This window comes from Aspergillus ochraceoroseus (genome assembly GCF_002846915.1).
Source record: "Aspergillus ochraceoroseus IBT 24754 chromosome Unknown P175scaffold_7, whole genome shotgun sequence".
NCBI lineage: Eukaryota > Fungi > Ascomycota > Eurotiomycetes > Eurotiales > Aspergillaceae > Aspergillus > Aspergillus ochraceoroseus.
In genome coordinates this window covers 58,967-71,211 of record NW_024468482.1, presented here as the reverse complement: position 1 = coordinate 71,211, position 12,245 = coordinate 58,967, and the positions used below count along the sequence as shown (strand labels likewise).

Here is a 12,245-nt window from a genome sequence, read left to right as displayed (position 1 = left end):
CTTGACTGGGGATCTGGATGTATCGATGGATCCTTTTTAGCCTGCAATCAAGAGGGGGAGGGGCAATGAATCTTTCCCTAGAGATATTCCTTATATCATGCGCCCCTTTCCCCTCGTTTCAGCATCTTTTCTTTCTTCGTCTTCTTCGTCTTCTTCTTCTTCTCCTTCTTCTTTTCCCCCCTGTTCATTTGACTGGCACCTGGGGTATATCAACAGAGCCATTGACGACGGATTACTTCGGAGGTATGAACTCATCTCATGCTTCCCTTTGCGGAGAAGTCCCCAGTGTTGACGACACACGACATAGGAAACTACAGAGATCACAAAATGGTCAAAATCACAAGCTTCATCACGCGAGACGTGAGGTTTCCAGTATGACACAAATACCCCCAATTCCTTTGCTGTGGACGCCCAATCGCTGACGGAGCACCCATTAGACCTCCCTCGACAAGACTGGCTCCGATGCCATGAATGCCGCTGGCGATTACTCTTCTGCCTACTGTATTCTCTACACAGACTCATCCTATGCTGGACACGGTATGGTACGTGAAAATACCCAATTTTACCTCCTCCTCCTCCTCCTCCCCGCCCAGAAGCATTAGTGCTTGTTCTCACTCACCATCTACAGACTTTCACCATTGGTCGTGGAAATGAGATCGTCTGCTCCGCCATCTCCCTTCTGGCCCCGCTCCTGGTCGGAAAAGATCTCGACGAGCTGACATCCAACTGGGGCAAGACATGGCGCTACCTTGTTTCTGACAGTCAGCTGCGCTGGATCGGTCCCGAGAAGGGTGTGATCCATCTGGCCCTCGGAGCTGTTGTCAATGCGCTCTGGGATCTGTGGGCCAAGGTCCTGAACAAGCCTGTTTGGCGCATTGTCGCTGATATGACCCCTGAGGAGTACGTCGGCTGCATTGACTTCCGCTATATTACCGATGCCATCACACCGGAGGAGGCGATTGCTCTTCTCAAGGAGGTCGAGGGTGGTAAGGCGGACCGCATTAAGGAGGCTGAGCTGAGCCAGGCCGTGCCGGCTTATACCACGAGCGCTGGGTGGTTGGGATACAGTGAGGAGAAGCTGAAGGCGCTCCTGAAGCAGAGCGTTGAGCAGGGTTATAGGCATTTCAAGCTGAAGGTTGGCGCTAACCTCGAGGATGATAAGAGGAGGTTGGCCATCGCCCGGGAGGCTATTGGGTATGACCAGGGAAATATTCTCATGGTGGATGCGAACCAGGTAAGTTTCTACCTAGGCATATATATATCTATATATCTATATATCCCGACGGATCTAACTTCGCGAAATAGGTCTGGTCCGTCCCCGAGGCCATTGAATGGATGGGTCACCTTGCAGAGTTTAAGCCCTGGTTCATCGAAGAACCCACTTCCCCCGATGACATCCTGGGCCACGCCACCATCAAGAAGGCCCTCGAGAACACTCCCTACGGCACCATTGGCGTCGCTACTGGTGAGATGTGCCAGAATCGCGTGATCTTCAAGCAGCTTCTGCAGGCGGGAGCCTTGACGGTCCTCCAGGCCGACGCTTGCCGTGTGGGTGGTGTCAACGAGGTCATGGCTATCCTGCTGCTTGCCCGCAAGTTTGGTGTGCCGATTGTCCCTCACTCTGGCGGGGTCGGGTTACCCGAGTATACGCAGCACCTGAGCACCATTGACTACGTTGTTGTCAGTGGCAAGAAGAGCGTGCTTGAGTATGTTGACCATCTGCACGAGCACTTCCTGCACCCATCTAGTGTTAAGGATGGATACTACGTTACACCGATGGAGCCGGGATACAGTGTCGAGATGAAGGCCGAGAGCATGGACAAGTTTGCCTTCCCTGGTGAGGAGGGTAAGAGTTGGTGGAGGTCGGCAGAAGCAAAGCCTATTTTGGAGGGTCCTAGGATATGATTTCGGCGATGAAATGGCTGGTTTATGTGTGAGATGAAAGACAGACACATAAGCGTGTTTGATATGCTACGCTTGTGTATTCACAATATATATATCTATATCTATATCTATATCTATATACGCATTGAAATATGACTTTATTTTTTCATTTAATCAAAGTCTCCTAGACTACCATTATTTTAGGGTAGTAGTAGGTCTGTGAGGAATCTGTAGGTGTACACTAGGTATCTCATGAACCTTTCAAGGCTGGGTGCCTTGATATAATACAATAAGTCATTATTGGTGAATGCAGTCGAACATTCCTTTTTTTTTTTTTTTCATCGCCACTGGATACCGAAAATCTTCAGCGCCTGGCCCACCCCGGGTTTCTCATGAGCCTGTTCGAGGATAACACGGGAATGACCTGTAACAAGATTAATACGATAGATAACCCGAACCCAGAGAAGAGAACTAACCCTTTACATCCAAGGCAAGAAGTTGATACTCCCACTCGCTCTTATCCAAGGGCTTCATCATATGGACGAAGACAATACCGGAGTTCCGTGGACCCTCAACCTGTGCCAGTTAGCTCTATTGATTTGCAAAACCGCCAAGTCACCAAGGTGACATACATGGAAATTCATGCGCAGATGCTCGCGGCCCAATCGGTCCTTCTCAATCGTCGTCCTGAAATGATCATTAGCACAGCACACTCACCCATATAGGGATAAAGAAATACATACGCAATAGGCCTGTTCCTCGCCCACCGACTCGAAGTATTCTCCCCGTAGAACACAATCTCCCTCTTATCACCTAGGATATCCGTACACCGGGCATCGTCTTTAATGCGCTCGACAGCCTTCTCAAACTGCCACGTCTTACTATTTGGCGAAAACACCTCTTGGTACAGTAATGTGAAGACTCCACCCTATCCGAACATTAACGATCAGCACTGCGCCCAGATCTTTGGGCAGAATCGAATGGGCTGAAAAAAAGAAAAAAGAAAAAAGAAAACTCACTGTCAATACAACGCCAGCCAGGATAACCACAAAGTTGAACGACTGCTGCGTTGCTCTCGCCACTTTCTCCCTCCCACTCAGCTCTCCCCAAGTATATCGTCCATCATCGGATAAAACGGTCACGTTTCTTCGTCGCGGGGCGGCTCCAGAGTCTCGTCCAAGATCGCTTTGTGTGGCGTAGGAGTTATGTGAGATGCGGGGGAGGAGGGGATGGTAGTGTATCAGGGCCCTTCGGAAGGGGAGATTCGATCGTTGTATGAGGCTCATTCTGATTCTGAGATATGAAGTCCCTAGGTTTCGATCAACCCAGTCCAGTGCTCATTGGAAAGTCGGGCCTAGTCGCACAACAAATACGAGGAATGAAACACCGAAACTCAGATGATTATTGGGATTTGTCTCATCTCCGGTTTGCTCTCGTGCCTGGCGATAATTTCCACCCTTTTGGTGCCTCGACTTCTTCATGTGGGGATCGAGAGAGGGGTCACGTGGGTCCCGGACCCGTCTTTCCAGTATTTGCAATACGGGGGATGCATGTTGGAAGTTATGCTCTCGCGTTCAGGGACTTGGATCTTGTCTGGAAAAATTATCACGGGTTAGCTGACCAAAGTAGTTGATTGATACCAACTGCCTATCTGCAAGTTCTTGTCAAATTCAAAGACATTCATAGGCCGAAATCGGGCCCAAGTGAAACTAGTGTAGAGTGAAAATTACGGAAGGCGAAAAGAACCCGTACTCGATGCCTTAGGTTGCAATTGTCCCATTCCGACCACGTTCGACTTGGCTGCGTTTGGGGATCTCGTACTTTCTTCCTCACTTCCAGCTCTCTCTCTCTCTCTCTCACTTTTTCTCCTTCCTGAACATCTTGCCACAAAACCCCCTGATCATCGTTCCTTCGTCATCATGAGTGCCACAAAGGCGCAGTCTCAGAAGATTTTTGAGAAACTTAAGCTAAAAACTGCAAATAAGGTGTGCAGAGACCCCTCCTCACTCCCAACCGGCACAACGAGCAATCTTCCCATCTGACCTTGCTCTCTCTCTCTCTTTTTCTTCTTCTTCTTTTCGCTTGACGATAGATATGCTTCGATTGCGGCTCTAAAAATCCTACTTGGTCGTCCGTCCCATTCGGAATATACCTGTGTCTGGATTGCTCTGCGCATCACCGTAACCTGGGCGTCCATATCTCCTTTGTTCGTTCCACAAACCTCGACCGTACGCCTCCTCTACATCATCTCGAAAACCATCCTTGTACACAGCACTAACATTTTTTGGGATAGAATGGCAATGGGAGCAACTCCGGGTTATGAAAGTCGGTGGAAACGAGTCTGCTACGAAATACTTCCAATCGAACGGAGGATCCGCCGCTCTGGCTAGCAAAGACCCCAAAGTCAAGTACACCTGCAATGCTGCCGTTAAGTACAAGGAAGAGTTGAAGAGACGCGCCGCTGTCGATGCACAGCAGTTCGTGCCCCCATGAATATTGCTCCGCCTTCCCCCCTCCCGCCCCCCCTTTAGAGGCTAACCGGTATGTTATGATTTAGGTACCCCGATGAGGTTGTGATTACAGATGTCCCCGCTGAAACCGGCTCGAACGGTTCTAGCACACCTGCTGGTGATGGTGACGATGATTTCTTCTCCTCCTGGGATAAACCAGCTATCAAGCGCCCTAGCAACCCTCCTTCTCGTACCGGTACCCCACCAGTTGTCAGCCGCACTGCCTCTCCCTTCCTGAATGCAGGCGCCAACGGCTCTCGTTCGAAATCTCCACTTTCAGCTTCTGATAAGGAATCTGCGTCACCTGCGCCGGCTGCTATTCGGGCCACCGCCACCGTTCGGAAAACTCCCGCGACAGCGGCTGGAAAGAAGGGCAGTGTTCTCGGTGCGAAGAAGGCGCCTAAGCTTGGCGCAAAGAAGATCGGGGGCGGCGAGGTGATTGATTTCGAAGAGGCTGAGAGGAAGGCTAAGGAGGAAGCTGAACGCAAAGAGAAACTGGGCTATGATCCTGAAGCTGAGGAGGCAGAAGCTAAAGCCAAGACCCCTAGCGCCAGTGCCGCTGCCATTGCCTCACCTACTCCTATTAATCCCAGCGGGGGAAGCTTTGGCGCCACGAGAACCTCGCAGGAGAGGAACTCTAGCGATGTCGAGCGCCTTGGAATGGGCATGGGAAGACTCGGATTTGGCCAGACCTTTAGCTCAAAACCCGCGGCTGCTCCTGCTCCCAAGAAGCTGGGATTCGGATCTGTGGGCTCTCCCAAATCTGCAGAAGATGGTCAGTTGATTTATTTATCTCCCAATGTTCGTTATGTTGGACAAAGCTAACGATCGATTCTCTTTCAGAGGAGGAACTTCGCCAAGCAAAGTCCAGATTCGGCGCTCAGAAGGGTATCTCGTCCGATGAGTTCTTCGGACGCGATCGATTCGACCCCACCGCACAGGCTGAAGCTAAGGAACGCCTTAGTCAATTTGATGGTGCCACCGCTATTTCCAGCAACTCTTACTTCGGTCGACCCGAGGATGATTATCCCGCTGTTGATGACACCTACGGCGATCTCGAGTCCGCCGCCAAGGACTTTGTGCGCCGATTCGGTATCACCGCCGGTGATGATCTCGAGAACCTGACCCACATTGTGGGAGAAGGCGCCGTCAAGCTTCAAGGTGAGTCTTTGCATCAACTTCTCTAATTTCCCCTACTTACATGGCAATCTAGGCGCTATCCGCAGCTACCTTAACAACTAGATATGTGCAACTCAGATTACGATGATATCCACAGCATGACCAACCATACTGCGAGTTAGCCTCAGTTTTTCTTCCGTCATAATGGCGTTCGTTCTTATCATATTCTCTTACCAAGCCCCATTCTTACTATTCCCCCTATTCATTTTCATCTTCGTCTTAAATCCCGCGTCGTAGACCTCGGCGCGTCGCTTTCGATTTCTATATTAACTGAAACTGATCGAATTGATCTCTTTAAACCATCCTGGTGAGGGCTTCTATTCGGGCTTGGTTCCTCTTTTTCTTTTTCTCTGCTGGTCACGGGTCGGCTCGTTTGTGTTTATTTTTATATTACTTTCTTGTTCTGTTAATCCCTCCTTGAGTAGTTGAAAAATCCTCAAATCTTGATTTACATCCATGACCCCTATCCTACTTGTTTGGCTAGTTTATCCCCTTATACAGTTCCTGTACATTTGTTTCAAATAAGTAGATTGACTTCATTCCTTAGGAGTTTTGTCGATCGAAAATAGGACAATCATATCTTAATGCTGTCTTTCTGTATCTGCATCTTTTTTTTTTTTTTTTTTTTTTTGGTGGACCTCTTACGAGCCATGTATAGATAGGTATTGTATAATTCTTGTCATCGAGTACTCCGTACTTCTCTACGCCTATTGTTATTATTAGTAGCGTCTCTAGTGTTGCTACTTGATTCGGATGTTGCCGCTTTAAGAGGGGGTAAACACTATTACATCCTCAGTCCCTCCAGATATAGAGAGAGAGAGAGAAGAGAAGGAAGAAATAAAACCACAGAGGTATTCCCAATTGTCTTTGGTGTCAACTTCCCGCATCGTACGGGGCGGGGCCAGGCAATCTTGAAGCAAAATATTCTACCCCTTCCGACAGGAACTCACATGGGAATTCACTTATGTTGGAGTGAGATGGTATTTTAGCTTGGAATAAGCCTACTCCCTAAAATCCATAGATATATAATATATATATATATATATTTATTTAACCATATATGTAAATAAATCTTTTATCGTCACGAACCCCCCCTATATATAGCATCTGCGACCCTGGCAACTTGCCACATTTCCTTGACATCGTGGACACGAATGATATCCGCTCCCCCTGCAATACTGGCCGTTACAGTAGCTGCAGTGCCCCAGGTACGCTCACTGGCCTTCTGGACACCTGTTAGGTGCCCGATAAACCGCTTCCGGGAGGGCCCCATCAGCCATGGAAAGTATTCTAGTCCCTCAATGTCTGTGCGGAATTTCTCCAAGTCCCGAAGGATAGTCAGATCTTCGGGCATGTTTTTTGCGAACCCGAGACCTGGGTCGAGGATGATTCGCCAGCGACGGATACCGGCTGCTTCGGCGGCAGCGAGACGGTCCAGGAGTTCTTTGCTTACGTCTTGGATGACGCCATTAGGGTACTCTGTTAGTTTGGTCATGGTCGAGGGAGAGCCGCGCATGTGCATTAGGATGACGGATTTGCCAGTGCGAGCCATCGTCGGGAGCATTTCTGGGTCGAGCAGGCCTGCAGAGACATCGTTGATGATGTCTGCACCAGCGGCGCAGGCCTCTTCGGCTACGCGGGCGCGGTAGGTGTCGATGCTGATGGCGATTTTGGCGGCTTCAGGGATGGAGGCACGGATGTGTTTGATGGCTGGGATGACACGGGCCAATTCCTCGTCTTCGCCGACAGGTACGGAGCCTGGACGGGTGCTTTCGCCGCCAATGTCAATAATCGTTGCGCCGGCCTTGATAAAGTCGCGGACGGTGTCTGTCAGAACGGAGAGGTCATTGGTCAAGTGTTCACCGCCGTCAGAGAATGAGTCGGGAGTAAGGTTGAGGATGGCCATTATGTGAGTGGGACGCTTGGGGTCTGTAGAGCAGAGAGGTGGGAAATTCTTTGATATGTGTGTCGTTGCTACAGGGATAGGCTCTGGCGGAGGAAGGGCTTTGAGGTGGGACAGATAGGTTGTGCTGTGTCCAGGGAAGGGGGCAATCTCATGAGGAATAAGCCTGGCATTTATCAGTCCTTGTTTCAATCTACAAATGTGGTTGGTAACGCACTGGCATAGAGGTCGGAGGACGAAGTCTCGTTCTAACATCAGCTTATGGGGAATATTGAGGCGATCATGGGAGAAGATTTGGCGGTCGTAGAGAAGAATGTCCAGATCAATGGACCGTGGGCCTTTATCAATCAACTTCTTTCTACCTAGATCGATTTCGATAGACTGCAGAGTGTCTAGTAGCTCTAGAGGCTCCAGGCTGGTTTCCACCTGACAAGTTATTCAGCAATTGGACATACAATGTTTGGCGAAAATGGAAGATATACTTCGCACACCCCGTTCATGAAGGGATTCTGGTCAAGATAATACATAGGAGCTGTCTCGAACAGAGAGCTAGTGCGTCGAACCCTGATGTTTGCCCTCTCCATCTCCAAACAGGCTTGTTCGATCATCTCAACACGCTCTCCGACATTACTTCCTAGAGCAATGAATGCTGTATGGGAAGAAGCATTGATGGGGTTCATGATGGACTTGAATGGCACTGTTTGAGTGCTGGAAAATGTTCGAATTGGGGCAGACGGTCTTAGCGGCTCATGGCGGTGATTAGAAGTGTTTGCTTTCGGAACCGTTCGCCTATCGAAGGTGCGACTCTGTGGGAGCTCTGAATGGCATAGTTAGTCCAGCCAGTGCAGGGCTTGAGTTGTGATGTAGAGGATTCAAAGTAATTGCTTAGAAAATGCCTGGAGCAAGGGTTCTTGCAATTGCATAGGGTGAAAGAGCCATGTCATTACCGGAAATAGGACGACCACTGTCTGCATTAGAATATCAATCAAGGCGCAATGGCACATCAGGCGAAGCTACCTCAGTATCCAGGTCCCGCAGAATCTTCTCTCGGAGAGCTTGAAAAAGTAACCGGAGGCGGGGCGGGAGCGAGAGCCACTGATGGCTGAATTCCAGCGTGCAGCACAGCGATGCCAGCCCCTCATGGACCCAGATCTCATCCTTCCTGTGGGTTTGCAGAGGTGTATCCTGCAGAAGCGAAGGTCTAGAAAATGATAAGAAGCGACCAATACGTCATGCAGTAAGGGAACGAAACGTGACGCGGAGTCAGCTGATGGGGAATAATTGTTGCCTGAGGCATATAGACACCTGGCCACTTAGGCCCCGCGGCCAACCCCGCTTGGATTAGTCAGCCGATTTGGCGCCCCCGAAATTCTGGGGAAAAGAGCAGCCTGAGGTCAACACGTTCAGCCGAGGCTTTTTTTCCCTTTAGCTCTTTGTACTCCTCGGTTCCCCCGAGAGCGTGCTCGCTCATACCAACGCACTCTTCTCCCCATTCCTCTTTTTAAACCCCCGTTTATTAGGATCTCACTTCCTGTTTCTACTATTTCTCCATTCTCTTCTCCATACCCCAGATTTGTTTGTTTTGACATCTCTCTACAACCATGGCCTCTCCTCGTAAGCTCCCGCTGTCTATCCCTGTCGCATGTGATGGCCGATGTGGCAACCAAATCTATCCAGAAGCTCTTTACTGACACGTCACGCTCCTAGAGAAAATCCGTACTACTATTACTGATCTGCTCGGGATCAACCACCCCATCCTGCTGGCAGGTATGAACGTGGCTGCTGGGCCCAAGCTGGCCGCAGCTGTCACTAACGCCGGTGGTCTCGGTGTTATTGGTGGTGTTGGCTATACCCCTGAAATGCTCCGCGAACAGGTTGCTGAGCTCAAGAGCTACCTGAAGGACAAGAACGCTCCTTTTGGTGTCGACCTCCTGCTTCCTCAGGTTGGTGGAAGCGCACGCAAGACTAAGTGAGGATTCGGAGATCGGCGCCGCGGGTGTTCCTAGTACTGACGAAAGATTGTTTTCAGCTACGATTACACCAAGGGCAAGCTCAACGAGCTTATCGACATCATTATTGAGAGCGGTGCGAAGCTTTTCGTCTCCGCTGTGGGTGTCCCCCCCAAGGCGGCTGTCGACAAGCTCCACCAGCATGGTATCCTCTACATGAACATGATCGGTCACCCCAAGCACGTCCAGAAGGCTATTGATATTGGTGCCGACATTATCTGCGCTCAGGGTGGTGAGGGTGGTGGTCATACTGGTGATGTTCCCACCACTGTTCTCATCCCTACTGTTGCCAAGCTCTGCCAGGGTAAGCTCAGCCCCCTGACTGGTAAGCCCGTGCAGGTTGTTGCTGCTGGTGGTCTCTTCAACGGCAACTCTCTTGCTGCTGCTCTTATGCTTGGCGCTTCTGGCGTCTGGGTTGGTACTCGCTTCATCCTGTCCGATGAAGCCGGTGCCCCTGTCGCTCACCAAGAGGCTGTCCGCACTGCTGGCTTCGAGGATAACATTCGCACAATTATCTTCACTGCAAGTTTCCCCCGGGATAGATTTGCTGGAGTATCACTAACATGTACGTAGGGTCGTCCTCTTCGTGTCCGCAAGAACGCCTACATTCTCAACTGGGAGGAGAACCGCCGGGATGAGATCAAGGAGCTTACCTCTAAGGGTATCATTCCCGTTGAGCACGACTTCGAGAACCTGCCCGATGACGTTGACGACGAGTACCTCGACAATGCTCGTCCTTTCCTCATGGGCAAGGTCGCCGCCGTCGTCAACGAGAAGAAGTCTGCCAAGGCTATTGTTGATGAGCTTGTCGACGACGCCGCTGAACTCCTGGCCAACGGCAACAAGATGCTTGCTAAGCTGTAAAAATTTCCATTTCTGAATCATATATACATCTGGGTACGGTGAACGAAGGCAATCAATCATGCATGTAACAATTGGTGTTAATTGATGACTATAAATATGCGTAACTGCATACCTCTTTTTATGACTATCCATTCTTTCTTTTAATCAATATTACATACTTTTTCTACATCACAGCGAAGGTTGTTTATTATATTCATATAGCTCTTGCCATTATCGACTCCTTCATTGTATAACCATTCAACCGTACGATCTTTACGGAGCATATTCGGATTAGAGTGGGAAAATCGGGAGATTCCCAAAAACCTCTTAAGATATTCCACTTCTCGATCAGGTTGCTGATGATATTTCTTGAGGCCAGCCAACCAGAAGATCTCTATGCAGGTAAACCATTTTACATCATTCATCTAGACCTTGTGGCATGAGGGCGAACAATGGTAACGTCACTTTACTTTGGCCTTGTGATTATAACCCCAGTTGACCCGTGGTTCCCAATCGCCATAAGAAAGTCCAGCCTTTTCAACCGACCATTAAATTTGAGGCCTCCCTATGAATGCGTCGGGGAAAAAAAAATGCCAACTACCTATAGTATACAGTTAATTGGTTTTCTGATCGGCTATTGGAGGGCAGAGAAACTTACCGTCTATGCATCAGACGCTGACTGAACTTACTCTGCAGTCTAGAAACCTACGATGCACTTCTTATATAGTTAACGCGAGCTCGATGACCTACCTCAAGAAACAATCTAGTATGCTTCCGAAACGTCAAATATTCTTCTTCCCAAGAAAATCCACAAAAACCAAAAAACAAGACCCAATATGCTTAATCTATACATCCTTGACCTCTTAGTCCCCATCCTCGTAATTCTCCTGTCGATCCTCTACCTCCCCATCGCGCTCCTGATCATGCTAAAAGATCTCAACTTCAACCCTCTAAGATCATGGGAATCGTTCCAGAAATTCTGGTTTGCTCGCTTCTGGCACTTCTTCGGCGAAAAGTTCAAGTTCCTGTTTGCGCCTGATATTGAAGCGCTCCTGCCCCAGGCACACGGGGTGGTTCTGGAAGTCGGGTCGGGCTCCGGCGACTGGATGTACCTCTTCGCGCCGGAGAGAAACCGTAACGTCACGAAGTTGTTGCTGCTGGAACCGAACCGGGAATTCCACGAGACGCTGCGGACGCGCGCGGAGCAACTGGGCCTGAAAGACAGGTGTGAGGTTCTCGATGGCGGGGTGGAGGATTTGCAGCGGTTGGGCATTGAGCCGGGGACGATCGATACGATTTCCACGGTGCATGTTTTGTGCAGTGTGTCTGCACCGGAGGTCCTCATCACCAAGCTGTACGAGTGTCTGAAGCCGGGAGGTGACTGGGTGGTGTATGAGCATGTCAAAATCGACGGCGGAAAGTTCCTTCCGCGGGCTTTTCAGAGTGAGTCTCGGATTCCACTGCCGCCTTGTCTGGCTCTTTATTAATACCCTTGATAGTGATTGTTGATCGTGTGTGGCCGGTTTTCCTGGACGGGTGCACGATCACTCGTGATACAGAGCATTTGCTTCGCACTACTGGGAAATGGGAATCTGTTGAGCTCCGGCCGGGTGTGAATCAAGGCCAATTCAGTCAGCTCCCTCATATCCGAGGTGTTCTGGTCAAAGCAAAACAGAGCGGGAAGGAAATGTGAAAAGGTACCCAGGTAGGACTGTTGTATAATCAGATTACCACATTATCGAGAGTATTCGAAAAGTATGATCGGTGTAAGTAAAGTAAATGCGTGGATTCAGGTATTAAACCCAAACCTGAAAATAACTTGGCCCATATTTTAACTACTTACTACTGTAGTTTGATCTTTGCTATCCAAAAGGGATCACAAGGAAGTATATATCAAAGATGTAGGTGGTTTGGCAT

General features: G+C 49.5%; 6 protein-coding genes across 6 annotated transcripts; 4 read left to right on the top strand and 2 right to left on the bottom strand.

The window, feature by feature from the left end:
* The first annotated feature begins 53 nt into the window (after positions 1 to 53).
* On the top strand, positions 54 to 2,069 carry P175DRAFT_0503281 (mandelate racemase/muconate lactonizing enzyme family protein). Its single transcript, XM_040897595.1, has 5 exons — positions 54 to 243; positions 308 to 372; positions 438 to 542; positions 629 to 1,234; positions 1,306 to 2,069. Exons 2-5 carry the CDS (start codon positions 328 to 330, stop codon positions 1,903 to 1,905), a joined length of 1,356 nt encoding a protein of 451 aa, XP_040749871.1. The 5' UTR covers positions 54 to 243; positions 308 to 327; the 3' UTR covers positions 1,906 to 2,069.
* Positions 1,860 to 3,502, bottom strand: tim21. The gene is made up of 5 exons (XM_040895537.1): positions 2,904 to 3,502; positions 2,628 to 2,812; positions 2,517 to 2,571; positions 2,361 to 2,460; positions 1,860 to 2,308 (listed from the first exon to the last, which is right to left on the bottom strand). Exons 1-5 carry the CDS (start codon positions 3,168 to 3,170, stop codon positions 2,223 to 2,225), a joined length of 693 nt encoding a protein of 230 aa, XP_040749870.1. The 5' UTR covers positions 3,171 to 3,502; the 3' UTR covers positions 1,860 to 2,222.
* Positions 3,503 to 3,803: 301 nt separating this feature from the next.
* On the top strand, positions 3,804 to 5,636 carry P175DRAFT_0534216 (ADP-ribosylation factor GTPase-activating protein; the record flags this gene model as incomplete). Its single annotated transcript, XM_040900120.1, has 6 exons — positions 3,804 to 3,869; positions 3,977 to 4,112; positions 4,178 to 4,361; positions 4,442 to 5,169; positions 5,238 to 5,555; positions 5,608 to 5,636. The coding sequence occupies 6 exons, from the start codon at positions 3,804 to 3,806 to the stop codon at positions 5,634 to 5,636; spliced, it is 1,461 nt and encodes a 486-aa protein (XP_040749869.1).
* An 893-nt stretch (positions 5,637 to 6,529) lies between these two features.
* P175DRAFT_0503276 (folic acid synthesis protein) lies at positions 6,530 to 8,633 on the bottom strand (the record flags this gene model as incomplete). The annotated part of the gene is made up of 5 exons (XM_040897594.1): positions 6,530 to 7,642; positions 7,694 to 7,902; positions 7,959 to 8,293; positions 8,424 to 8,440; positions 8,494 to 8,633. The coding sequence occupies 5 exons, from the start codon at positions 8,631 to 8,633 to the stop codon at positions 6,655 to 6,657; spliced, it is 1,689 nt and encodes a 562-aa protein (XP_040749868.1). The 3' UTR covers positions 6,530 to 6,654.
* Positions 8,634 to 9,313: 680 nt separating this feature from the next.
* On the top strand, positions 9,314 to 10,528 carry P175DRAFT_0503274 (NAD(P)H-dependent flavin oxidoreductase). The gene is made up of 3 exons (XM_040897593.1): positions 9,314 to 9,445; positions 9,506 to 10,007; positions 10,059 to 10,528. Exons 1-3 carry the CDS (start codon positions 9,336 to 9,338, stop codon positions 10,347 to 10,349), a joined length of 903 nt encoding a protein of 300 aa, XP_040749867.1. The 5' UTR covers positions 9,314 to 9,335; the 3' UTR covers positions 10,350 to 10,528.
* Positions 10,529 to 11,251: 723 nt separating this feature from the next.
* Positions 11,252 to 12,021, top strand: P175DRAFT_0442089 (class I SAM-dependent methyltransferase; the record flags this gene model as incomplete). The annotated part of the gene is made up of 2 exons (XM_040894101.1): positions 11,252 to 11,771; positions 11,828 to 12,021. The coding sequence occupies 2 exons, from the start codon at positions 11,252 to 11,254 to the stop codon at positions 12,019 to 12,021; spliced, it is 714 nt and encodes a 237-aa protein (XP_040749866.1).
* Between the last annotated feature and the right edge of the window lie 224 nt (positions 12,022 to 12,245).